At 37.2% G+C, this 26,922-nt stretch overlaps 1 protein-coding gene across 2 annotated transcripts in view; it reads right to left on the reverse strand.

Annotated features, from left to right (window-relative positions):
• LOC111144585 (glycoprotein M6A) overlaps positions 1 to 26,922 on the reverse strand; it is a 335,282-nt gene that overhangs the window by 134,579 nt on the left and 173,781 nt on the right. The window contains exon 1 of one of the 2 annotated variants that reach the window (XM_022498946.1): positions 16,615 to 17,258. The exons of the other annotated variant lie outside the window; for it this stretch is intronic. Within the exon in view, the coding sequence (XP_022354654.1) occupies positions 16,615 to 16,651 (37 nt within the window). The 5' untranslated portion in view covers positions 16,652 to 17,258. Of the gene's footprint in view, positions 1 to 16,614; positions 17,259 to 26,922 lie in introns of those variants that run through there. 2 annotated transcript variants of the gene reach the window in all.

Consider the following 26,922-nt stretch of genomic DNA (forward strand, 5'->3'; position numbering starts at 1 on the left):
GTAAAATGGAAGCACCAGTCTAAAACACACAAGAGAAATATTTACCACAAAATAGGGCCATTCATATTTCTCTGTCTCTGTCTTTTTCTTAGTCTCTCTCTCTCTCTCTCTCTCTCACACACACACGCTTTCATAGTAAGAGCAAATTATTTTCCAAATGTTTTGTGGTTTTTATCTTTCTGAAAATTGAAATATTGTCCATCCCCAACACCTTTCAAAACATTTTCATATATCAACATCTTTATGGGAAGCACGTTTTTCAATCAAATTGCTCACAATAGCTTATGGCAAGAATTAATCAAGAGTCTTAAGGCTGCAACTGAACATGAAGAGGGGAAGCCAGCATTAAGAGACATTCCTGAAGGACAAGCGAATCATGACCAATCGGATGTAGATGAGAATGTGGAAGGTATTAATAGTGACCACCCGGACTTTCAGGTTTGCAGACAGCATATATAAATGGTGACAGAAATGACAAAAGTTGAGAACAAAGTATGGAGAGAGGATTCTGCTGTAAATGGATAAATTCCATTCTGGACATGTTGCTTTTAAGGCACTTATGGGTATCTGTGGCATACAGCCTCTGAGATGGTCCTTGGTGACCCCTGCCTATGGCATTCAAGCTTTTCCCAATCTCTTCCACTTGAATAAGGGCTACCTTTATTGATTTGCTTCTAATGTACAGACTATGTCAGAATGCTGGAATGTTGTTTCCAAGCTACATTACAAAAGCACTGTGGCTTTCATCTTGCATGTTCTCTTCCAATGTCTCTTCTATCCAGGAGAAGCCAGCTACTGTATCATGAGGCAGCCTTGTGGTGAGGCCCATGTTTAAAAACTTGCAGCCTGTCCACAGGTGACATGTGACTAAGCAGCTGAGCTGACCCACTCCCATGCCGGAGCCTCCAGATGAGACCATGGCCATAGTCAACAGCTTGGTTGCAATCCAGCCACTTCCTAACAGATTACTCTGATTTTCTCGTAAGCATATCATTGATAGCTTCTTACTTATCTATTTATTTACATCTGGATGTTGTATAGGTTGCAATCTATCTTCACTTTCACATCAAAAGATCCATTGTTTAGTCTGCCTTGTTCAGCGGCACTTAGAAGAGTGGCTGGCACACAGTCATTCTAAATTATCTAAGTGTAATATATAAGTGTAATTATCTAAGTGTAATCACAAAAACTTGCAGATCTGAGACGGATTTTAGCATGGACAGGGAGGCAATATAACATAATAAATGAAAAAATAACATATTCTAAAAGATTAATAAAAACCCACTGATTGTCTACAATTTACCAAGCCGTGCCAATCATGTAGATAATTTATAAAATTATCCCTTTAATAACATATCAACCCCAACACATAGACATTATTCTTCTTATTTTATAGATGATATAATTAAGTCTGTTGATCAGAATTTAGTTGTGTGAACAAGAAACATGGCCAGCATGTGACAGAGTTGGGACTGGAAGCCATAGTTGAAGGTTCTGGTTGTTTCTACTACCTTCCCTCTGGCAGTTGGTGATTTTCACTGTGACTATGTAGAAGTTAGAATATAAGCCATTTGCCATTCTATTACATTCACAAACCTTTTACATTGTGTTTACCAGAAACAGATCATAATTCCGCTGTGACATTCACATCTGGGAATCCTGCAGTAGGTAACGAGGTGTAATTCTTGGGGGCAGTACTAAATGGAAGGCATAGTCTTGATGCAAACTGTTTGCTTGTTTACTTTTGAGCTAATGAACTATGTAATAAGTTCCCACAAGCATTTCCTTCCCCAGTACATACTGAACTCACTTTGAAAGTCGTCCTAATCCAAAACAATAATTTCACCAATTCCTATGAAGTCCTGAGCTGTGTTTTGTATGTGTTAGGCCTGTGTCTTCATTTTTTTCACAGTAAAATAATTACCTCAGATTATTAAGAGTTCTCTTCTCTAGAAAAATTAACTAGCCTGGCATCATATTCCATTCCAATGTGTGAAAAATGTTCAGTTTATTTCTTCTAGAAAATATATGTATATTTGAACAGAGGAATGCAAAAAACCAGATAACTGTATAACACATGGTAATAACTTAGATCTCAACAGTAACATTTTAATATTCATTTAATTTAATTTGTGAATTAAAAATGCCTTGTCACCCTAGTTACAAGATTTATAACCATTTCGCTATGTTTAGAGATGGCCTTTATTGGATCTTTCATGACCTCTGACATAAAATTTATTTATGATGTTTGTTAAATAGCTAGTGAGACTAACTTTGGTATTAATAGCAGCAACAGTTCAAGACAGTCCAGGGGTGACAAAGAATCGATGTTTAGACCCTCCCCCTAAGCAACTGAGCTCCCATGTACACTGAATACATGAGAACGGTTTCATTGTTTCATGCGTTAGCATTTTCAGTAACTCTAAGTTTCCTATCGCAGTCAATTTCCCCCTTCATCCCATGATTATAATTTCCTCCCAGATCTACTGAATCATCCAGATGGAAGGCTGTGTCTCATTCCACATTTCACATCACTTTTTGAAGTAATCAAGAGCTTATGCACATGATCATAGATTTCAAAAATCCTTTTGATTTTCAAAAGCAAAATTGGGGGGTTATTATCCAGAAAGTTCTCATTTTAAATGACTGCCATCTCTGACTATGTTTTCCTCTCAGGCTTTGGGATTTCAAATCCATAATATCCATATTTTGATATATAAATTGTAAATCTCAGTTGGGAAATTCACCATGAGTGTTACACAGTGGCAATGATCTACTAGACCAGTGGTTCTCTATCTGTGGTTCCAGGATTGGCAGCTACAGTAAACTTGGGAAAGTGTTTGAAACGCAGATTCTTGGGCCCCACACCAGACTTACTGAATCAGAAACTGAGATCAGAAGCAGAGGGAGGGACAGAAATCTACGTTTCAACACACCTAAAACAGGTGCTATTCAAGCAAACACGAGTTGGAAAACTTCTCTATTAGACTAGGGTACTACCACAACTTGTATAACTTAAGACAATACAGAAACCCCAAAAGCACCAAAGCAGCATGTCCAATGCAAAGTGCAGCTAATAATCATTCTTCTAAGTTATTTATTTTCAACAATTTCAGCCAAAGTCATCACCTCACCTCTCACAAAGGTAGTTGGTTTACTATTTAATAACTTTTGGGGGAACTCGGTTGTTCAAACTCAACCGTGGGTGTTGGTGGGTGGGGTGTGGAGGCAGCTTAACTCTTTTACTGACACAGATAGGTTTGAATTTTTGCCACTCTTCTCTAATGTGTCATTTCTATTAAGCTCTTAAACTGGAGTCCATTCCTTAACAGAGCAAATGTAGCACAGAGTTGAAATGTAAGGGTTTTTTTTTTTTTTTTTTTTTTCCCCTTCCTCTTTGTGGCCTACATTTTCTCCTTAGAAAATAATGAATTTCCTCAGGAAAGTAATTTTACCAAGGGAAATATAAAATGCATTTTTTTACACGGCTCCAAAAGAGGTATTCAATTTTTGTCTGGCAAATCCTCAGCTGAATTTCACATAAAAGAAAACGAAGGAAATTGGAAATCCTTGCCAGAGGCTAGTTATCAGCAGAGAGTTCAAAGATTTCAGTGGCCTGATACGTAATAACATCTCCTTTCTTTTTTCCTTTTTCTTTTTTTTTCATTTTGCAAAATGGGGAACATTTTTCCTTCCCAGCCCCGCATTCTAGCTCTGTCTGGTTTCCTGCCCCTCAGTACCTCAGGGTGAGCCCAGGCTTTTCTCTCCTCAGCTATCTCACTGGGCTTCAGCCCTTCTCCCTTCTAGACTCTTCTAGCCATCGACCCTCTTTTGAAATAAAAGTCATTTCTGTTTTGGCCAAAACATATATCCATTTTTGTGGTTTCTGACTGTGAGCCAGTGCCATTTCTGCGCAGCATCATTCAATGACCTTTTCCTTAAGCTGATGGTCTTTCCTGCTCCCTCTCACCCCATAAACCACTAGACGTTGCCATGAAGCTAAGAATCAACTGAAAACAGCTTTGGAACCTCAACTTATAAAAAAGACTGATCGGTCTCTTCTCAGCAGGGAGCCTACTTCCTCCTCTTTCTCTCTCTGCCTGCCTCTCCACCAACTTGTGAACTCTCTCTGTCAAATAAATAAATATAATCTTAAAAAAAAAAAAAGAAGACTGATCGGGGGCGCCTGAGTGGCTCAGTGGGTTAAGCGGCTATCTTCGGCTCAGGTCATGATCTCACGGTCCTAGGATGGAGTCCCACATCGGGCTCCCTGCTCAGGGATGGCTGCTTCCCCCTCTGCTTGTTGTACCCACTACCTGTACACTCTCTCTGCCAGATAGATAAATAAAATCTTTAAAAAAGGAAAAAAAAAAAAGACTGATCTGAGTGCCACAAAGTAAAAACATACAGGGAAGAGAGATATTGATACTTTTACATACAAAAGTAAAAATTTTAATATTGTAGTGAGGGAGAGGGCTGAGGTCCAATAGATACCTCTGAAAGACTTCTCCTTGTCACCCTAGAAACAGGACATATTTTCCAAAAACAAACAAAATTCCCTTAGTCAAAACGTATAAGCAGAACACTTTTGATAAGAACATGATTCAGGTATTTTTCAGATTTAGTTCTTTTTTTCATTCATCTTATTATGGTTTCTTAAGCAGCATGGATTTTTAATAATGAATTTAAAAGAAATATGAAAATTTTTTGTTTCAAATAAGATGACCCTAAGAATACAATTACAAAAAATTTACATGTGGTTAAGATCAAATGATCCCAAGAACTGTAATTTGTGGTAGATGATTAAACATTGTCACAGAAATTGAAAAGGAATCTTCTTGAGACTTGACAAAATGGAACATAAATAGCTAAACAGAATATATAAAATGCAACAAAAATAAAATTACACATGTACCAAAGCTAACCCAAAGTCTTGCTGGAGAAATAAACTGCTTCAGTTAATCAATGTATGCTAACCAAATGTATGTAAGTCAATTTTTTTTTTTGGTAGTATTAGTGTTATATCAATTGTACTGAATGGAAATCATCTAAATTAGGGGTGGGACTCTCCACCCTCTGGGACAAAACTGATCAAACAATCTAGTCCAAAAATTAAAAAAAAATAAAAAATAAAAAAAGTAAAACAAGTCAGTCCATTCTATAGCAAGATCAGGTATAGTTCATTCTTTCCTATCCATTCCCATTTTTTTCCCTCATATCCACATATAAAAAATTTACAAGGAAAATTATATATATCTACATTAAGTAATGGGCATTTCAGTGTTCTTCAGTGCTGTCCTTAATTATTGTCTACTCCAAAGCCTAAATGATGGCTTCATAGTATTTCTAAAACATAGATGATAAGACCCTTTCATTGAAGGCTTCTCTTTCTTGTACAATAAAACATGAAAATAACCAAAAAGGTAATAGTTTAAGTTAATGTCTGCCTTACATTCCTTATTAAAATGGTATGTAATTTTTTGTCCCTCAAGGATCACAAACAGCCTTGTAAACTTATCTTAGATGATATAAATAAGAACCACCCATGGCAGAACTGCATTCTCAGCTTGTGGGAGATGAGATTCCATTGAATGATGGAATATAGATAAAAAATAATTTTGGGGGTGTTATTTTATCCTGGGAAAAACAAAGCAGATATTTCACTCTCTAGATGAAAGGACATGCTGTCTTCTCTGAGACAGACAAAATAAACCATACATCTTAATTTAGCACTATGTTTAAGAAGTCCCTAAAATAACAAACGTTGAGGTCACATGACCTCAAAAATGAGAAAAATGCTAGCTTGTACCATCATACATGAACGCACCAAACAATAACATCTCCAAACATTTTGCCAATTTTTGTTAAAAGGGACACAGCAAGTTAATGAGCTCACAAAGAATTTATAGAAAGTTTGATGAGCTTTCCATACTCCATGTAAATATAATATGCAAATCTTAATTATACCCCATCATGTATTATTTTCTATTTTCTAAAGAGAAATGATGAACATATTTAAAAAGTTTCATAAATGCAGACACTAACAGTATAGCTATATTGAAATACCACTTTTTTGCAGCTGAAAATTGTCTAAGATTAGCAATGTGGCATGGGTCAACCTAATACATCTACGATATAGTTAAGTAAAGCCACAACTTACCCAATACATTTAAAGATAAATGTCTTTGAATACGTAAGGCTGAAGCAAAGAGGTTATGTCAAAAACAGGAGGAGAGGGCACCTGGGTGGTTCAGTGGGTTAAGCCTCTGCCTTCTGCTCAGGTCATGATCTCAGGGTCCTGGGATCGAAGCCCACATTGGGCTCTCTGCTCGGCGGAGAGCCTGCTTCCCCCTCTCTGTCTGCCTGTCTCTAAGCCTACTTGTGATCTCTCTCTGTCAAATAAATGAATAAAATCTTTAAAAAACAAAACAAAACAGGAGGAGATGCGCTGAGAATCTGATACAGATGGAATGGACTGGTAGCGAAATCGATTTTTCTTATTAAGCAGAGGATATTAGATTTAAATACAGACTTCGTATTTTTAATATTTCTAAAAATTATGCAGTGCGTGGTGGGAGAGAGGCATGTGGAATCCAGCTGCCTGAAGAGACCTCAACACCAGTAGGTAATAACGGTGTTGCTTTTGCACCACTGCAGAATTTGAAAGAGCATCAAGCACTAGAGCAGAGGCCAGATATCATGATGATGACAGATCTGGGAGTGTGTACAAACTCTCCTCTCCAGCTTGCCCGAAACAATGAGTAAAACCTATTTAATAATCATGTAAAAATGGCAGCACCCCTTGATACAGATGATACAACCATACATCATTATGAGGGAACCATCTATCTCATTTATGAGCAACTCCCAAGTCTTTCATGTTGTAGAGATCAAGCCCAGAAGGAAGTGTTCACCACCTCTTGGATGATTAAATTCACATATTTATAAATATATAAAAAAAACAGTCTTTTCTCAAGATTATACTTTATGGCCTGACTATATATACCTGGCATATAAAACACTACAAAATTCTACATGTTCAGGAGGGACTCACTCTCAATTTTGCCCAACAAAGATATCACATGTTTATCCCAAAGCATAAATTAGAGGTTAGTATGCCAAAATACTCGTACACTAGAACTGCAGGGAGGAAGAGATGATCCTTCAAATACTGCGTGAAATCTCCGCACATACCGTTGATTAGAGCTTTCAGACTATGCCTGGGTCACAACCACGCTCTCAGGCAACCGTTCAAGGTTGCATACTGATAAAAATATGAAAACCGAAAGCACAAAAGATGGCAAAGGAATTGTTAATCATTGACAGGCTAGCTTTTAAATTTATGATCCTGAAAATGAACTAACTGGATAGAGCTTTAGAAAGACCTTATCTTACTAAATTGTCCTTTATGATTTCAAACTGGTATTTCTTCAGTAATTTTGTTTTCTTCGACCAACACTTACTAATGAACATGGTAAGCCTAGGGTCAGCAAGTTCATACACCACTATGCTATATTATTTTCTTTATTCGCATCTTATAAAATGTTCTGAGACTAACCTCCCAGGTTCAGGAACCATCTGCTGAACTTGAGGGTTCAATGTATTTCACTTAATTGCTGGAACTGTAATGCAATATCTATGTAGGCTCTTTAATAATAAAATTGAATATCTATTCATTTTCATGAAAGCTGCTAGCAAACTATTTTAGCTCAAAGAATCAAAGACTTCTTTTAATTCAAATCTAAGGACACAAAATGGAGTCGTGACAGCATTTTTCCAAGCTAGGTTTAGATCTGTTCTTGTTTAGAAAAGGACTGAAATGCAGTGAGATCTGTTCTTGTTTAGAGAAGGATTCCTCCTTCCTTTAGACTGAATAGTTGACATCATCTTTTTCTTCTTCCTCCTCTTCCGCATCTTTCTTCCCTCTCTATACTTTCTTTTCCTCTTCTAGTCTCCATCACCATCACCAGGACCACTAAGACCACTACCATCACCACCACCATCATCACCTTGTATGAATGGGGCTGTATTCAGAGCACCCTACAGGTTGGGATCAAGAGCAAAAGCTAAAATCCATTCCCTTAAGGAATTTGTACTTTGCAAAATAAATGATAAGAGAAGCCCTTCATTAAATGCTAAACAAACTTTAAGGAAATAATTGTTCCAACAATTCAAAAAAGTGGTTAACCCTTTAGCATCCTTTAATTTTTGAAACTGTGTGCCTCAAGGAAGTTTGCTCAGTTATGTTTTAATTGGTCACCATGTGTTATGGAACACAGGAAAGGAGATATGGAGAGAGATCTAAATTTAGCAGACTCTTACAATGCTGCAAATACGATGAGAGGCCTATCCACCAAGTCATTTTCATCTAAAACTCACATTAAAACCACCAAACCCAAAGATAATGGTAGAGGAAATTAATCCCCCCCAAAATATGGGTTTTCCCATACTTCTCAAAAAACCCACTCCCAAAAAGCCAGGACTGACTAATACAGATTAAATTACAGAGAAAGTGAGATTCAGTCGGAAGAAAGAGTCAGAGCTGTAGCAAGTCATCTGATCTGGGAAACCGAGAGTTAGCTGGCCAATCAGTATGATAGCTGACCTACAAAACCTGCTTGCTTTTCTGCATGTCTGAGGTTTATGGAGAGAATCTGAGTTCTAGATCTCACAATTTAATTATAATTTTCTATTGTGGATGGTTGACTAAAGAAATTTAAAATGTTTTGAATTTCGAGTTATTCTCTAAGTAGCATTCACAGTCAACTTTTACCACAAAAAGATAAGATTTTTTAAAAATTTGATGAAAATCTATACTTTGGAATCTCTGAAGTATAAGCAAACCATTAAATGAATCTGGGTTTGGTTAGGTATGGGCTCTACTGAAGAGCATCAGAACTTCTCCAAGCTGAGGCGCCTGGGTGGCTCAGGGGGTGAAGCCTCTGCCTTCAGCTCAGATCATGGTCTCAGGGTCCTGGGATCGAGCCCCGCATCGGGCTCTCTGCTCAGCGGGGAGACTGCTTCCCCCCTCTCTCTGCCTGCCTCTCTGCCTTCCTATGATCTCTCTCTCTCTGTCAAATAAATAAATCTTTAAAATATATATTTTTGTTAATAAAGGCTGTTAGCTATGTTTCAGATGCTCAATCACTAACTGGAAGTGCAAAATTGAATTGGTATATAGCCTATTAAAAATGAAAATATTGGGGCACCTGGGTGGCTCAGTTGGTTGAGCATCTGCCTTCAGCTCAGGTCATGATCCAAGAGTCCTGGGATTGAGTCCCACATGGGCTCCTTGCTCAGCAGGGAGCCTGCTTCTCCCTCTGCCTCTGCCTGCTACTCCCTCTGCCTGTGCTCGCTCTCAATCTCTCTCTCATTCTGACAAATAAACAAAATCTTTTAAAAAATAAATTAAATAAATAAATAAATGAAAATACATAGTAATGTAGGAAATGTGGAGAGGCATCTCAAAAACTAAAAAAAAAAAAAAAAGGCTCAGTTTTGGGGAAAGGGATTTGGCCATGTATTATTTCTTTATTTGATTTATTTACTAGAACTTCTTCTCATCAAATAACCAGAAAGGAATATAAGTCATTATAAAGAAAATGTTATATTATTTGAAAAATATCTAATTTATCATTCAAAGAACCTTTCTAATAGAAGAAGTAAACTGCATTAAAAGAAAGAGAAAGCATTTGCCAAAATGTTGAAATTTCTATTATTAGAGTGGAAAATGATAATTAGCAAAATTTTTCAACTCACTCACTTTTACTTGAGAATAAATAAAAAGCATGCATGCTCCATATAGGAGAAAATGTGTGTTTTAGGTTTCTAGCATCATTCTCAGAGAAAGAGTCTATCAAATTGCTCTCTTTTGTAGAGGTAGGTATAATGAAAGATTATTTCTCATATGATAGAAATTTAGGTCCAAAAACATTAATTGACTTAAACTATGTGCCAAAATGTCTTTCTTTTGGAAATTATTCTGTTGTGCACAGCAGTAATATTCTGACATGTTGATTTACCTTAATACTTGAGGAACACACATCATTTAAAAGCTAAGAGTCATCTCTTCCCTTTTCCCTCTGACCTTAGATTTGCTCATATTGTAACTTAATTCCCCACTGCACTCTACAACACATCCCAGTTAGCTCCTGACTTTTACCTAGAACTAAAAAGTTAAATTCCCCACTCACAATTTGAAAGAAACAAGTCAGTTATCTTGCATTTTTTTGTGTTTTTCTCCCCCTTTTATTTTCACAGAGCAAAGGAGATTTCTTTCAGATTAAGACTATCCAAGACAATGGTCACAACTTGAATAGAGAACACATGGGAAAACATGAATTATTTTCATAACGTCAGCTAATCCACAGCTGTGCCACCTGTTAGTATGGATGATATCCAAAAGGATTTTGAAAACAAGCCAGGCAGTCTGTCTTCGATGTATGAAAAAGGAAACTATCAAACAGTTTGCATGGCGGGGAGGGGTTTACGCTCAAAGCAAAATGGAGGCCAAAATTGACAAACTAGCAGTTATCTTCCATATTCTATGAATCACACATGAGCCGTTTGCCTTCTGGACTAATTAAGGAATAAGTAATTTCTAGACCATTTTGAAGTTATCACTCTAAGTACATTCTGTATCAGTATCTCTGTCCACTACAATGGACTTCTCACTTAGTCTCCTTAAATGTTTAAGATTAAGTTTCAATTCAGGGAAAAAATGAAGTCACTGTATCAAGCAAGCACTTTCATTTTTAAAGGTTACTATACTCATTCTAATGGTACTGTAAAACAAAACCTAAAACAAAACCTATTGTGTATCCTTTATCCTACCAAGATGGTGGAACATGTGTTATGAGCATTTTGGAACTCTGAGACAGCACCATAGTTATAAAAAACATAATTAAGCAACTGATCCCCCCCCCCCAAAAAAAGGGAAGATGACAAATGCTAAAATACTATATCTAAACTGCAGAAGTCATAATAATCAAAGCAATGTAGAAGTTCAGGGAATATCTTCTGAGTCTTAGGAAGAATCTTAATGTTTCCCACTGGCAAGTGTCTTAGGGTTACATTTGATAACCACATGATGATAATTTCTTAGACTCCAATATTAACTGCTAGTAAAAGCAGAGCTGCCAAATCACAGGACAGATTTCTCCTACACACTTTATGAAATCCGAATCTCTGTGTTTCCTCTAGTTTTGTTATTCAAATATTGAGAAGGCAACTAACAACAGTTGTTGAGATGATGTCCATTCTCTTGTTCATGAGTCTGCAAGTACCCAACATCCAAGATGCATAAGGAAGCTAATTAATTCTTCTGCTTAAATGACTACTTAAAGGTTTTTGATGTTGTGGTTATTTTCCTAGCCACTGTTTGATTGATTTCAATGGTATACCATTAAAGATTCCAATTCTATTAATAAAGCAAACACTTTAATGCATCTGGTTCTTTGACTTCTTTGCAATGGTTCTCAAAATATTTTACTACTAGTACTTGCTTACTGGTAGATAGTGGTTTTAGGTTGAACTAATCATTCAATTATAAAAAACGACTGGTGAGGAAAAAACTCAGAATTACCTAGGATAAAGAGTAGTGTCAGGTTGAGATTTAAGTATATAGTAAGTGTACATTTAGTTCAGCTGCTGCACAGCAGGTTAAAGTTGGGGAAAAGTTCTTAACATTAAGCATCTTTACATAAGACTCCTAAAAGGATCTGGACATTTGTTTCATTTAGAGCTCTTTTGATTGTAAAGAACAGAGATTCACTCAGATTAGCTGAGGCATGGGCAGTTCCATCACTATAATGGTATTTGGAGGAATCGACAGACCCTCGGGGCACATCGAAAATCATCTTTTCTCAGTTCTCAAGGGGGAGTCCTACTGAGCCAGCCCATCTTTTTGGAATAAAGACTCACAGGTGATAGATTGCTGGAGGGCGCATGTAGGGATTGGCCACCCTTGGCAAAGCTGTCCATATTTGGCCAAAAAAGCCACAACTGGTGATAATGAACACAGCCATAAATTACAGAGCACGGCTGATTAGTGCAGTATAAGTGTGTGGTTGAAGCAGAGCCACTTAAATCAAGTTGTGGTAGTCAGGTTGTTGTTGACATGGAGTACAGTGCAGGGTGTGGCCTCAATCTGACTGGCTCTCCTCATTGCTACTTTGTGACTTCGGTCAAGTTAATTAATCTGTCTGATTTTTAGTTTCCTCAATATTAGCAGCATTTAAGGTCATTGTGAGGAGTCAATGAGTTAATTTATGGGAAGTCCTTAGGCCACTATCTGGCGCGGAAATCACTGGGCAATTTAAGTTGTCCAATATCCTCTTTTGTCAGAAAGCCAAAGCTACCTCTCTTTTCACTTATTACAGTGGTGTCTTCTCTTTAGGGATGATGTCTGTCTGAAGAAGGGTTAGGCTGCAAAGTCATCATTCAAGGCAAAACTAACATGAATCAAAAAAATTTTCAAGAAGAACTTCAGTCGGCCCATAAATATGATACACACGTTTTTGTGTGTCGACTTCTTCATGGTGATGCATGTAGAAATGTATAATATAAAAGGAAAAGTACATAATTATGAGCAGGCATGTCAAACATAATTGTACAGTATTAATTATGAGATAAACATTAAGATTGAAAGAGAGAAAAAAATAAACCTGTGTACTGTCCATTCATCCACGTATTCTTGTTGGTTTTAACAAGCTAAGGATATGCTGACATGACACATGCACGTTGGGCTAAGGACGAATGAATGACGGCCATTAAACGGCAGTTACGCAATCAGTGTTGAGATGATGAAACAATGCCTGGTCACATGAGCTTCAACTTCTACTTCCTCTAGTGACGTAGTCCTCGAGGGTCACCAAGCGTTGATTTCTCTTGAGGAGAGGGTAAACCAGCATCAGTGTTGGAAGGGAGTCAGTGGTTGCCTCTGTGTGTAGCTCAAGAAGCTGACACACAGGGTGCCTGGGTGGCTCAGTGGGTTAAGCCTCTGCCTTCCGCTCAGGTCATGATCTGGGTCCTGGCATCGAGCCCTGCATCGGGCTCTCTGCTCAACAGGGAGCCTGCTTCCCCCCCCCCCCCCGCCTGCCTCTCTGCCTACTTGTGATCTCTCTCTGTGTGTCAAATAAATAAATAAAATCTTAAAAAAAAAAAAAAGAATAAAATCTCTTTAAAAAAAAAAAAAGCTGACACACAGATTCATACACTGTTGCTAATTAAAGAAAAACATGGTAACATTTTAGCCATTATCTTTTCAGTCCATGAAACATTTCTGGGATATTACATGTTATTTTGAGTCTTTGTTTCCTATGATGTAAATGTTCAGAAATGAAGTCAATCAGTTTTTGGCTATTTGGAATAGTTCAGCTAACTTATGAAGATTCCAACTTGCTAGTTCTTCCTGTTTACTATTTCTTTTCTATCTCTGTACAATTTTGTCACTTCTTCTAATCATTAATTCAGCAGCTCTGACCCCCTCCTAATTCAGTAACTCATTCATTGAGGTTGTCTATAAAGCAGTGGTCACCCACCTGCCTAACAACCTGAACATACATTCACTAGTTCAGTAATGGTCAGACTTACTTAAATCATTTACGTATTTTCCCAAAGGACTGGGCAAAATGTTTGGACATAGTTGCGTGCCTACAAGTCTTAAGTGTATACATTTTAAATCTTTGTAAAAATCTCTTCATGCACTTTGCCCAATGCCGCTACAGTAACTGAAACCCTTGTTGCCATGACTGGATGACCATGTACTTCAATTTTTGACAACAGGGATGCTTGGTCTATTATGGCTGAACTTCAGGGCCAAGGTTCAAAACAGCTTCTTTCCTTTTCCCCCTTTTTTTCCTCCAATATCAGCATACTGTTGCTTTGGTAGGACTAAGATCAAATGACTGTCTTTCACTTAGAGGGCATGTTTTACCAAAAAACCCACACATTTCTTAAAACACTAGCTTCCCATTCAGCACAATGAGATACTCACCTTTTGGGACAGTAGCAGAAATGGATGTAGCAACAGATTAATGACCCCATTTCAGTTTCACACCAAGCCATGGAGCAGAGTGACTGGTGAGGTCACCCACACTTTTAAATTATCCTCTCTCCCAGGATGAACATATATAGTTAAATTAGGGTAAATATTAGGACTGCTTTCAATTGCCTTTTACAGATCAAATGGGGAAGGAAGATCTCGTTATGAAGAAAACTGTATTTCTTATGGGAGATTTTTTAAGTCTTTAGGTATCAACTACGTATTTTTTCAGATATGTTTAAGAAACCACAGGCTTCCATTTTATATTGTAGTTGAATTTGGAAGCCGACATGGATAAATATGTGAATTCAAGTCTTTCTAATTTGTAAGAGAGAAAAGTAGATTTAAATTGTAAGAAGGGACAGGAAAGCATTTTTCAAATGGAAGAGAATTCTGGTATATCTGAATTATTACTTAAGAAAATCCTATGCAATTAAGAGAAACAGGATGAAAGTTAATGCAAAGTGCTGTTGTCCTTTAAAGCAGATGGATCATTAAACCGGTCCACCTAAACTCTTGAAAAATCTCTTATGATTAACCTGCTTGTCAAGTAGGTTTCCAACTTAGATCCTCTAAATTGCATTGTTTCCTCTACCCCTGCACATACACAGAGAGCATTTATGTGCAAATATAACTTTCTAAAAACGAGCTTATATAGAAAAGGTTTCACTGGCAGAGTTGAAAGGAATAGACCAGGAATGGCGAGAGTTAAATCTTCTCAATTAATTTTTTAAAAAAGCTTAATCATAGATAACTTTACTTACATATCTTTATGTACTTTATGTACTTACAACTTTCCACTTATAAAAAATTGTTTTCCACCACTCTTTATGATTTAATATAATTTAAATATGAACACCTTAATGATTAAAAAAAAAACCATAAAAAACAAAAATCCCACTACAACAGGAAGTTCTCTCATCACATCGTTGCTGCTTCCACCCCCATGAAGGAAAGATTTTCAGTGTTACCTGAGAAAAACATCATAACTAATTACATCATTCTTCTCGGTTCCTGCCTCTACCAGGCTTGCTCAGACATTTCAACCTCTTACCACAATCCACGATTTATATCAAAATTTTATTTAGTGCAAAGAATATCACTTCTCTATGTGAAAATTACCAGTTTATCTTTCCTTGGCCAAGAAGCAATCTCCTTATGTGCTATAAAAAATGTGAAAATAAGATATTTTATTCCTAAAGTGAAATAGAGATGCCTTTCAAGGATGAAAATTGCCATGAAAATTTGCCATTTTAAATCACTGGTGAATACTTAAGCTATTTGTTCACACAATAAAGATAATGGAGGATTTTTTATTGAAAAAATAGATCACATGATTTCTATGTAGATTATTGTGTTTCTTTACAGAGTATCATTAACAAGTGTGCTAGTGACTAAAATTTGGGCATTACCTTATCTATTAACTTTCTCTATTGCTTTTATACAACACTTGAATATTTAATGTCAATAGTCTTTGATTATATAGATGTGTTGACAGTGTGTGTGTGTGCGTTTGTATGTGTGTTGAGAGTCTCAGCAAAGCTCAAAATCATGAAAACTGTACTAGCTTTCGAACTACCTATTTTTTCACGTAAAACACTTTTTTAAAATCATGAATTTTCATACATTCAAAATCAAATTTGATAGCTAAATCTTTCGGGTACTACTCTTCAATCTTACCTATGCCTCTCTTTCCAGCCTAAGAACACAAGAGCGTTTTGTATACCATTACATAAGCCTGAGAACACGCATAAGAGAAAATGCTGGGGATTCTGAGAGACCTACGGTTCCCTCCAGAGCTACCACTTGTCACACACACACACACATTCTAGAGTGTCCAAATCACTTGAAATTGTCAATATTTGGCCATTTCTAACCTATAAAAATGATAATTTCACTTTAATTTATACAGCCAGATATACCTCCAAAGGCTTAAAAATGAATCAGAAAACACCCTTCACATTTATCACTCAGAAGTTGATTATGGTCAACTCCATAGAAAGGAAAACCTTAACATCACTATGCACTCTGAAAATTTATGAACCTTTGCTCCATCTATATTAAAACTAAATCGTGTCCCCGCAAAGAAAAAAAAAAAGATTTTAAGACGATGCACCAACCAAAACAGAATAAATATACGCTTGGTCTTTGTTCTATCAGATGTCCATTCAAAGGTATCGATAATGGTTACATCATCAAATTTTTAGCAACAACAAGCTCCAAATACTGCATCTGTGGCTCACACCAGGAGTCCGCTGACCCAGCTTGACAAGCATGAAAACATGAAATAAAGGAACATTAACAAAGACTGGTCTAAGAAACAATTCATAATACCGCAAAGCTCTTATCACCAAACTCGACTATGCATCCCGATACTTAGATCTGAAAGATTTGCAAATAACGACAACATTCAAGCCAGACATTACTATAAGTGAGGAACAGACTAAAAGGGGGGAAAAATGCCTACCAAGAGAGAAACATTCATTAGCCTTACTGGCAAGTGTCTAAAGCAAACAAGGAAACTGCAAAATAATTACTTAGTTACAAACAAACCCCTTTTAGCACAGTACCTTTTTGTGTCTGTCCCTCTTCCATATTCTCTTCCATGGCTACCTTTCTTCAGTAGAATCTGGTACACGGAATTAATCAAAAGCTCAATTAGATGTTGGAAAAACTGGTGATTTTTTTTTCCCTGGGCAGCTCCCACAGCAGTGGCTTGGGCAAGTCCTCGGAGCTTAGCTAAGTCTCCCTCGCGCCTCTTGTTTGCTTGGAGACAGGCTGTCAAGTGTAATTTCATTCAAATTACTCTTCCGTGAAGATTATCAATTTTTCTTCTCAAAGCTGCCCATTGTGTACCACTGTAAGCAGGTATTCAAGCAAATAGCCTGAGAATTTTGGGGGGAAATTTGGTTTGAATCCCAGTAGCCGAGACTGTGATTCACAAGCTTTGCTTTGCATTTAAAATGGGGAAAAGAAATTGAGGTTTGTATGGAAATCTGGGCTTTAACTTGGAAAGAGGCTGAGCTGTGAACAGATGGAGGGGTGTCCTCCTAACATGAAGCCGACCACCAACCCATGATTCCCCCTCTTTGCCACCAGAGTGGGAAAGCCCGGATTCCTGCCGGTTCTTTATGCCACAGCCCAGCTTCTCACCAGTCAGACACCTTGCGAAAAAGCGTTTTCCTTTGCTCGGCTCTCTGAGTATCTAGCTAATCTGATCTAGAAGTGGCAAGAAAGGATGCAATTAAACCACCTCAGAGTTTATCTGTACGAGGTTATTATTAACAGAGGTTTTGTAAGCTCACACATTTCAGATTTAAAAAGATATAGAAGTATGGTTTTCAAAAGAACGAGTATAAACCCTTAAGCCTGAAAGACATATTTTAAGTCCTTATTTTACTTCTGTGCCTGACGATTCTTAAAGGAAAGGGAGGAAACACTGAAATTTTTTAAAAGATATCTATTGATGTCTTGGTAATTCATTGTTATTTTAGTTCACTAAAACTGCTGATTTTAAATGGGAATCTGATTTTAAATGGGAATTGTTTCAAGGGTCATTATTGGGAATGAGTAGGATAACAGAAGAAGAACAAATTCTAGATAAGGAACAACGGGGATAAGCAATTTATAATGGAAAGCTTCAGTCTGATTTGGAATGCAAATCACAACCCTGCAGTCTGGCAATAAATTAGCATTTGTACTTCAGCCCACTGAGTGACAGTACTTCACAAAAGGTATAGTGAGAAAATAAACAGTTTCTCTTTCAAGGGGGCATAAGCCCTTACTGGAGCATAAAGTATAAAGAAAGGAAGAATCCCTGTTTCTGTCTCCATGTCCAAATAAGCAAGCCCATAGAAACACACACCCCAACACACAAACTAACTCCTTACCATCAATGGACAATAATTCACATCCTAATTCTCCACAGTACAACGTCAGAGCACATATTTCCCATGTTTTTTTAAGTGGGCCAGTAACACGTTACAAACACACCACCTTCGGAATCATTACAAAAGCAACTATGTAGGGGCAAGACAGTTCTTGTACAACATTCCCCTTTATTTCTAGGATTTCTCCTAAAAGAATGTTTAGCCTTCTTACTTCTACAGTCATCTGCTATTTACTTTCCCTATTCAAATGAATTTAACCCACGTAAATATAATTCAAATACATTAAAAAAAAAAAAAACCTATGTCTTCTGAGTATATTTCGATCTGTATTCAAGGATTTGTGGGCAAGCTGCTTGCTCAGGGCACAGACTGAGAGAAAGAAACCATGAGGGAAATCAAAGAGCCAAATCCTAGCAGCATCTCTGCTCCAACTTATCCCTAGGCTGACATAACCTGGCATGTAGTCAAAATAGAATGGAGCATCACTCCTCATTTATATTCTTTCCTCATTTTACACCACAGAAATCGTCAGTGAAAAATCATTAATAGTAATAGCAGCAGAAATAATGATGCCACTCTAAATTTCTGCAGCACTTTACAATCTACAAAACACATTCACATGCATTAACCCCACTGCTAAAACAAACAGGAGAAGTATTATTTCCCCCTCATTTCGTGCTGGACAAAAACTGAGACTCAAAGAGACCTAAGAAGGGACCAAGCAAGTCTTAGAACCCACATTAGTGATCCTTGTCTAACTTGCCCTGACTCTGGAAGCCAGTTTTCCTGCCTACACCGTTCCATGATGAGCCTCTCCAGCGTCTTCACACCTCAGCCTTTCGTTTCCACCATGCGCAGGAAAGAAAAAGAAGAAATGATAAGGAAGTGAAAAGCATTCACTGGAAAAGACGGATGGAAAAATAACTAGACTTTTCCTTCTGGAAGCTTTGTGGCAGATCAACAAATTCCTTTAATGATCGACTTTTTCTCTAAAATGGACATTTTCATACAAAAATTGTTAACAAAAGAAGACAAGAGCAACTTATTCTGATTTTTTAAATATATGAAGAACCACCCCAAATCCAGGCTAAACAAATTCTTATAAGCAGAAACATGTGCACACACAGCTTCCTTATAGAAATCCCTTGTCAGTGAGCAAAGATTATTTTTTTTTATTGTGGTCAAACATATGTGACATAAAACATACCATTTTAATCATGTTTAAATGGTACTGAGTATGGTCACATCTTCTGCAGCCATCATCTCCATGAATTCCCCATTTCCTTCTCCCCCTATTTGAGGGCATGTGAGTTGTTGTGGCTGATTGTTATTTTTAAGATTGTTTTAAAATCTTGATCTCCTTTGAATCAAAAATATTGTGAACAACCAAGTATCTGAGCACTAGTTAGAAAAGAGAAATGAGTGGAATTAAACTATGTGAAGGTAAACTGTGTGAATCCTAAAATATGCTATATGAGCCTTAAGACTGGCAACACTGTTACTTTAGATTTCCTTTAAGACCTAGAAACTGAAATGACGAGATGGCTCAGTCTCATATCCTTTCCATTATACCACAATGCATTTACCCCTCTGTTGTAGTCATTCATTTAAAATATGTGGTGTGGGTTCACTGGGTAGTTTAAAAATAGGATAACGAATGTTAGATATGATTTCCCTTTCAAACAGTGTTTCAGAAATATTTACAATGTTTTTACATTTTTTCCCTGCATAAGCTAGAAGACACATCAGTCACTAAACCTAAACCCATTCAGTCCTCATTTCTCTTACGTGACCTTAATTTGGAGCTGACTCTTTAACACTCATCTTATCTTTATAAACATTTCATTATATAAGCCATGAAAATATCTACATATTATTCTCTTATATAATTCAGTCATCACGGTGATACAGATTCAAGATACAGTCAAGTTAATGGGGTTGCAGATGAAACAGGCTGATGGCTCCAATGCAGCATCAACATTAAGAAGTGAAAAAAAAAAACAACAACAACATTTAAGGTCTTTGAGTCAGATAACAAAACAGGTATGTGAAACCACGAACCTAGTCTAGACATGAATGCTGTTGAGAATGGTTTTATTTCCTCAGATGTTTCAAACACAGATATGTCTTAGTTGGTTTCTTTCTACATGTCAATAAAAAAGAAATTTTTTGGCTCCTGGTTTAAGTTCTCGGTCAGACACTGATTTCCACAACACTTTCCTAAAGGAAATTAAAACCACCACAAACACTCGAATGTTTTAAATGTATTATAAAAGTAGCATAACACTCTTTGAAGTTTTGTAATTATATAACGCTGTCGATACACAGAATGACCATGGTCTTTACAGGTCTTGCTAAACTTAAATATCATTATTCTTACTCCCTTTTATTATTTTTTTTAGATTTATTATTTATTTATTTGACAGACAGAGATCACAAGTAGGTAGAGAGGCAGGCAGACAGAGAGGAGGAAGCAGGCTCCCCGCTGAGCAGAGAGCCCAATCCCAGGCTGAGCGGGGCTCCATCCCAGGACCCTGGGAGCATGACGCGAGCCAAAGGCAGAGGCTTTAACCCACTGAGCCACCCAGGTGCCCCACCCTTTCATTATTTAATTGTACAAATGTTTATTCAGCATTCTTATACACACATAGGAACTTGTCGAAGGCCAGAGACACTAACAAAAAAACTCCAGCCCTAATGATGTTCACAGTGTAAAAGCAAAGACAAGTCACAAATCACAACATGGCACGACAACTGACATCTAATTGGGATTAAAAAAACAAACAAACACAGGATTCTACATGAGCTTACAGTAAGAATACCTAACCTATTATTTAAGTTTTGAGAGTTGAGAAAGATTTCTTGCTTCCTAGAAGGTAAAGGAAGGTCTGACCTGATACCCAAAGGATGTGATATTCTCTAGGAAAAAAAGAAGGGGGTGGAAGGGAGCATTTGAAAGGTCTTCTGGACAGTCAAAACTGAATACTCAAAAGCTCATAAAGAGAGGTATTTTTCTGGTCCCATGGAATGGCCTAATATCTGGCCACATGGGCAAAACCCCCCTTTTACTATTTATAGGACATCTTATCCCCAAGGTGTTCAGGAGTCTTGTGCTGGAAAATCCAGTCCTGAGTCTTGGTCCCCAGAGTTACTGAAGAGGCAAGGAGACACTCCAGAGACCAGTCTCGTGCCCTTCAAGACTGGAGTCTTAAAAGGGAGATGATGAGAAACCCATTATTAGTCACCCCAAGAAATTACCTTTAGTTCTCTCCAGCTCTGTCACACTAAGACCTTTCCCCTTGAACCTATTCATACTGTCTTTTTAGAGTTGGCCAAGCCTGCTATCGTGACAATGTCATGGTCCTATTTACAACTGGCCAGTGGTCTGCCAGTGTTCTTAGGACAAAGTTCAACCTACCGAGTTTGGTGGGAGAGATGGGGCATGACGTGGTAGGAGCCAGGCCCTGAAGCCCAACTTCCCCAGTCATTCCTCACTCACTCTCCTCCTTCACGTTCCCCCAAACTATTTTTAAATGTTGTTCCTTCTGCCTAAAACACTTCTCCCTCCACCCTTAAAGAGCTAGAACTACTCATGTATCAGATCTTAAATGAACTGTCCCCTGGCAAAACTTCCCTGACCCAGAGAACAGGCCTCCAGTAGCACTGATAATACATAACATTATGGAGTTTTTGCCCAAAGTTGGCATTTTACATTTATTTTCCCCACTGGCCTGCAGCCCACAAGCCCCATGAGGTCAGAGACTCTATCCACCCCCCACAAGCAAGCTTTCATCAGATATTTGTCAAACTCACAAATAAATAAATGAAATGATAATGAATGAATGAATGAATGAATTCGTGGCTTAAAATACACTTTCTCTTACATTTAGCAGCTTCCACAAAGTGTTTTAAAGTGTGGACACCATTTACAATAGTTCCAGGAGATACAGGTCGTGTTCATATACAACAAAGACCACGCTTCAAGCGCTGAAGGCAGAATGATAAAGAGGTATTTCAAAAAGCAGGCAGTAAAACAAAAAAGCAAGTGGGAAATTATTAATAGTGTGCCATGTTTCCTTTACTAAGGAAAAGCTACACTGTCATAAGCACGGATTATAATAAGGAGAGACAGTAAATTTCTAGGAGTGACACTCCTCAGATCACATTTACCCTTCCAAAATAAGAATAATCATGTTTACTGTAAACCAAAAAATTGCTGAAAATTTTAAAACTTCTAAATAGTTTTTGTCTCTCTCCAAAATGCTAGCAAATGAGAGAAAACCCAAACCCTTTTCGTTAATTTTGTTCTCCTTGAAACATAACACTGGGGAAGGTGAGGGGTAAGCGGGGGGAGAGGGCATGGATAAAGCATGCTTCCCAAAAGCAGGGTAACCAGCAGTGGTCTGTGTTTAGCAGCTCAAAATCCAAACTCTGCTACCAACTGAGAAAGAGATAGTAAAAAATGGCCCAAGTTGGTTCTTTATTTTCTCAGAAATGTTACTTAAATTGAGCTCACCAGAGAATTAACTGCACAACTCAATCACACCTTCAACTTGAATTGATCCACTGACTACCATGTAGCGAAAGCTGGGCCAGGCGATCAGGACAGATGTGGTTCCCTGCTCTCGAAGAGCTCAGAGCTCAGCCCAAGACAGACAGGATTAAACAAGTGCTTGGAACACAGAATAATAATAACCAAAATTGTACCCAGCCCTTAGCATGTGGGGGTACTAGTTCAAGGCTTTTATGATTATTCCACTTAATCTTCAAATAACCCTATCAGGTAGTTACTAGTGTCCCCATTTTTACAGATAATGAAATACGCACAGAAAGGTTCAATTCTTTACACAAAATAACATGGGCATTTGGACTCCAAAGACCGTTCCTCAAACTACCCCACGTCTGCCCACGCTAACATAAGTAGTAGACCCAAGAGCATTTAAGATGAGCTAAGGCTCTTGGCACAAAGTCCTAATTCAGACATAACACTTTACATAATAATAAATACCTATATGTCTATTATCTAACATGTAAAATAAAATAATGAAAGATTACTGTGCCCTTTTGTTAACTGCATTCTCCTCTTTATTCTCCCTAATCCTACCTCTCAGCCCTGTTAACCACCAATCAGTCTCAAGGTGTTTTTATTCCTGTATACCATACACACACACACGCACACATATATATATATTACACATATACTATATATCTTGTATGCCTTATATACATATATATGTTTATATTATATATACTATATATTCTGTATACTGTCCTCATAATTTTATATATATATATATATATATATATATGTATAAAGTACACACACACACAATTTAGTATTGCTTCACAGGTTTTGATATGATTATAAATGGTATTTTATTGTATGTATCTTCTCACATCTTTTTCCCTAATCTTCTGATGATATTTGTAGGTCTAACCTGTTGATAAGCATTAATATTGTTTCTCATTTCTAAACTACTGCAGAAAATATTACAATGAATATTCTTATGCATGTCTCTGTGTGCACATATGTAAAAGCTCTCCTATTATTTATAATATATAATATAACTCTATATTACATATATGCTGTATATGACTACATTATATATAATGTGACTATTTCTAAATTCCCTCTTCTGTGTCATTAGTCTGTGGGTCCATTTCTGAGTCAATAATACATTTTCCTAATTATGCCAGTTTATGGTCACTTTATATTTAGAAGAGCAAGTCCTCAGAATTGGATCATTCTTTTAAAAACCATTTTCAAAACCTTGGCCCCTTGGTCAACTGTATACATTTTAAAATCAACTTTCAAATACTGTACGGGAAAATAACTTGCATTTATCAAACTCACAGTAACTACACAAAGTTAGTAGGACACAATTAACGTCTTCACAAAATTGAATCCGTTTCCATGAACATGAGCTATCTGTCCATTTATTCAGGATTTCTTTCATATATTTTGAGAACATGTAAAAATGTCCTCCCTAAAAGCTCTGCATATACTTCGTTGTTTTTATTTCTAGGTATTCTGGGTTCTTTTACCAAAAAAAAAAAAAGAAAGAAAGAAAGAAAGAAAGAAATTATATTACATTTTCCAATTCTTTTTGACTGAAGTAAAGGAACACAATATTTTTAAGTTAATCCTATAAGGAAATTGTTAACCCCTCCTGTAGTTCTAATAATGTATAAATCTTAAACTTTCTGTGCAACTGTAGCATCTCTGAACTAAAGCAGATTTGATTCTTTCTAACCTTTTTATCTGTATGTATTTTTCCTATCTTCCTGCGCACTCTAGGAGCACCAACCCAATGCTGAATCAAACCAGTAAACAAGTGTCCCCACTTCATGGTGTTCGTAGTAGGTTTGTGTAGATACATTTTATCTGCATGAATGGAGATTCCCTTTGGTTACATACTGCTGAGGTGTTCATCATAAAGTACGTTGCATTTTAGCAGTCTTTTCCCACAAGCATGATTATATGTATATTATCTCCATGAATATAGTCCATTAATACATTAAAAGGATTGTATCAATGTCAAAGTAACCAAACTCTCAATTAATGTTGTTTCGTCTATTTTTTCCTCTACTGGTAAAAAACTTTACTCCGATAAAAAAAGCTTTACCAAATATATATCTACACCAAATATATACATATTTGGTAAAGCCTTTTTATATATGTATCTGTATTCATATATATAAAATATCAGTTAGTAACTACATTCATTAAACATTAACTTGGATAGACATAATACTAATTCATGTTCTAATTCATTTAACACAAGTCGTCAGAGGTAGGTAATATTATTATCATTTCCCATTTTAAAATGAGGAAACAATAATTTGCACGGGCACCTGGGTGGCTCAGTCGGTTAAGTGTTTGCCTTTGGCTCAGGTCATGATCCCAGAGTCCTGGGATCGAGTCCTGCATCAAGCTCCCTACTTCTCCCTCTCCCTCTGCCTGCCATTACCCCTGCTTGTGCTCTCTCTCTCTTTCTCTCTCTGTCAAGTAAATAAATAAAATCTTTAAAAAAATAATAAAGAGTAAGCCTGATGATACACAGACCTGTACCCTTGGGGCAAATAATACATTATATCTTAATAAAAGTACTTTTTAAAAAATCTGCCAAAGAGGGTAGATCTCATGTTAAATGTTCTTACCAAAACTTTAAAAATAAAATTTAAAAATTTGAGTCTGGGACTGAAAAAAAAAAAAAAGAGTAATTTGCAGAGATCACCCAGCTCTTAAGGGACAAAGATGAGATTCAAGCCCAGAGCTTTAGGTTTCCAAATACTCTTGAGAGGCTACACAATACTGGGGAGTTGAAACCCCTGTCTGAGGCCACTTAACCACCGTGGTTTAAAAAAAGAGAACAGGGGCCTGGGTGGCTCAGTGGGTTAAGCCTCTGCCTTCGGCTCAGGTCATGATCTCGCAGTCCTGAGATCAAGCCCCGAATCAGGCTCTCTGCTTCCTCCCCTCTGCCTGTCTTTCTGCCTACTTGTGATCTCTCTCTCTGTCAAATAAATTTCAAAAAACTTAAAAAAAAAAAAAAATAGAGCAGTATCCGGAAAGTGAATGGGATGGAGGGGGTACTGACAAGAACTGCTTCTGCTACACACCCTTACAACACGTACACACACACACCATGGAACAGAGACTGTCTCAAAGACAACACACACTCACAACCTTGGTGGACTGTGCCTCTCCATCAGTGACGGACTCTGCACAGGCTCAGAGAGGCTGCCCAATCCAATTACTCTCCCAATGCGTGAAGCCCTGTCAGGCAGTCTCTGCATCCTTGCCCCCACTTTCCCTGGCCAAACATCCAGGGCACCTGGCACCACCCTCACCCATCACCACTTCAGTTCCCTGTGCTTCCTGGTGGCTCTCCTCTGTACACTGACTGCCCCCAGGACAACCCCAGTTTATCTTCAACTAATTACCTGGGGCACCTCCCCCAAAATAGAGAATCACAGTAGTAGCTTTTCAGGTGTTAATCTCTGCTTGTGTTCTTGGTACAAACTCAATTTGGTTACATTATACAACTGCTTTAATTTTGCCTTTACTATACCAAAAGCTCTTCTTTTAATTGGAAACTGCCTTTTCAATCTGGTTTTCTCTAAACACTGCTACTGCTTTTCTCCCCTAAAGAGGAAAAAAGAAAAGCACTTTAGGAAGGAATCAGTTATAACGTTCTTGGTGCATCCCCAAATTGGAATACCATGTAGGAGTTTGTGATTATGTGAATCATGCTTATCAATATGAAAAGTTATTCACAATAAATGAAGTGATAGAACTGTGTAACAAAATAGTCTGAGTAGTAAGTTTTATATTTTAAAGTATACATACATCTATGGAAACAATAATTTGAGAATGTTAAGAATGCTTCTTTTTAGAAAGTAGAATTTGCAATACTGTTTTTTCATTCTTTGCATGCCTTTGGTCCTGTTTAAGTGGTTTAATAAAGTACTTTAAATATCAGAAAGAACAACTTCATAAAACTGACAATGTAAGTTGGTTACCACTAACTGTCACCTCCTATGATCTAGGTGTTGCACTAACAATTCATCTAAGTTCTTTCTACCACATTTCTCTCTTATGGGAAAAACTGAGGCTTTCAAGAGTTCTGTGACTTTCTTAAGGTGACACAGCTGGTGAATGAAGGCATTGGGATCTGAATTTTGGTCTTTCTAATTGTAAATTCAACCCTTGCAACAAGGTGAATTATCCAGTACTTAATTAACAGGGTTCTAGGGAGCTTCATGTTCACATCTCTTCATTTTTGTGTAAAGTCTCAGTGTTACAGGAAGGGCAATGGATATCCTATACTTTAGCTGAAGGACGAGTTTTTTTTTTCCTCTATTTATTTGAACCAATGTTTAACAACTTAGAAATCTCAGGTAAGCCTAACCTTACTTGTCACACTGGATGTTGCAAATGACGAGCTTATAAAAACCAATACGTAAGAACAGAGAGTAAGAGACAGA

This window comes from Enhydra lutris, unplaced genomic scaffold, assembly GCF_002288905.1.
Source record: "Enhydra lutris kenyoni isolate GAN:26980312 unplaced genomic scaffold, ASM228890v2 scaffoldscaffold11, whole genome shotgun sequence".
Classification (NCBI taxonomy): domain Eukaryota; kingdom Metazoa; phylum Chordata; class Mammalia; order Carnivora; family Mustelidae; genus Enhydra; species Enhydra lutris.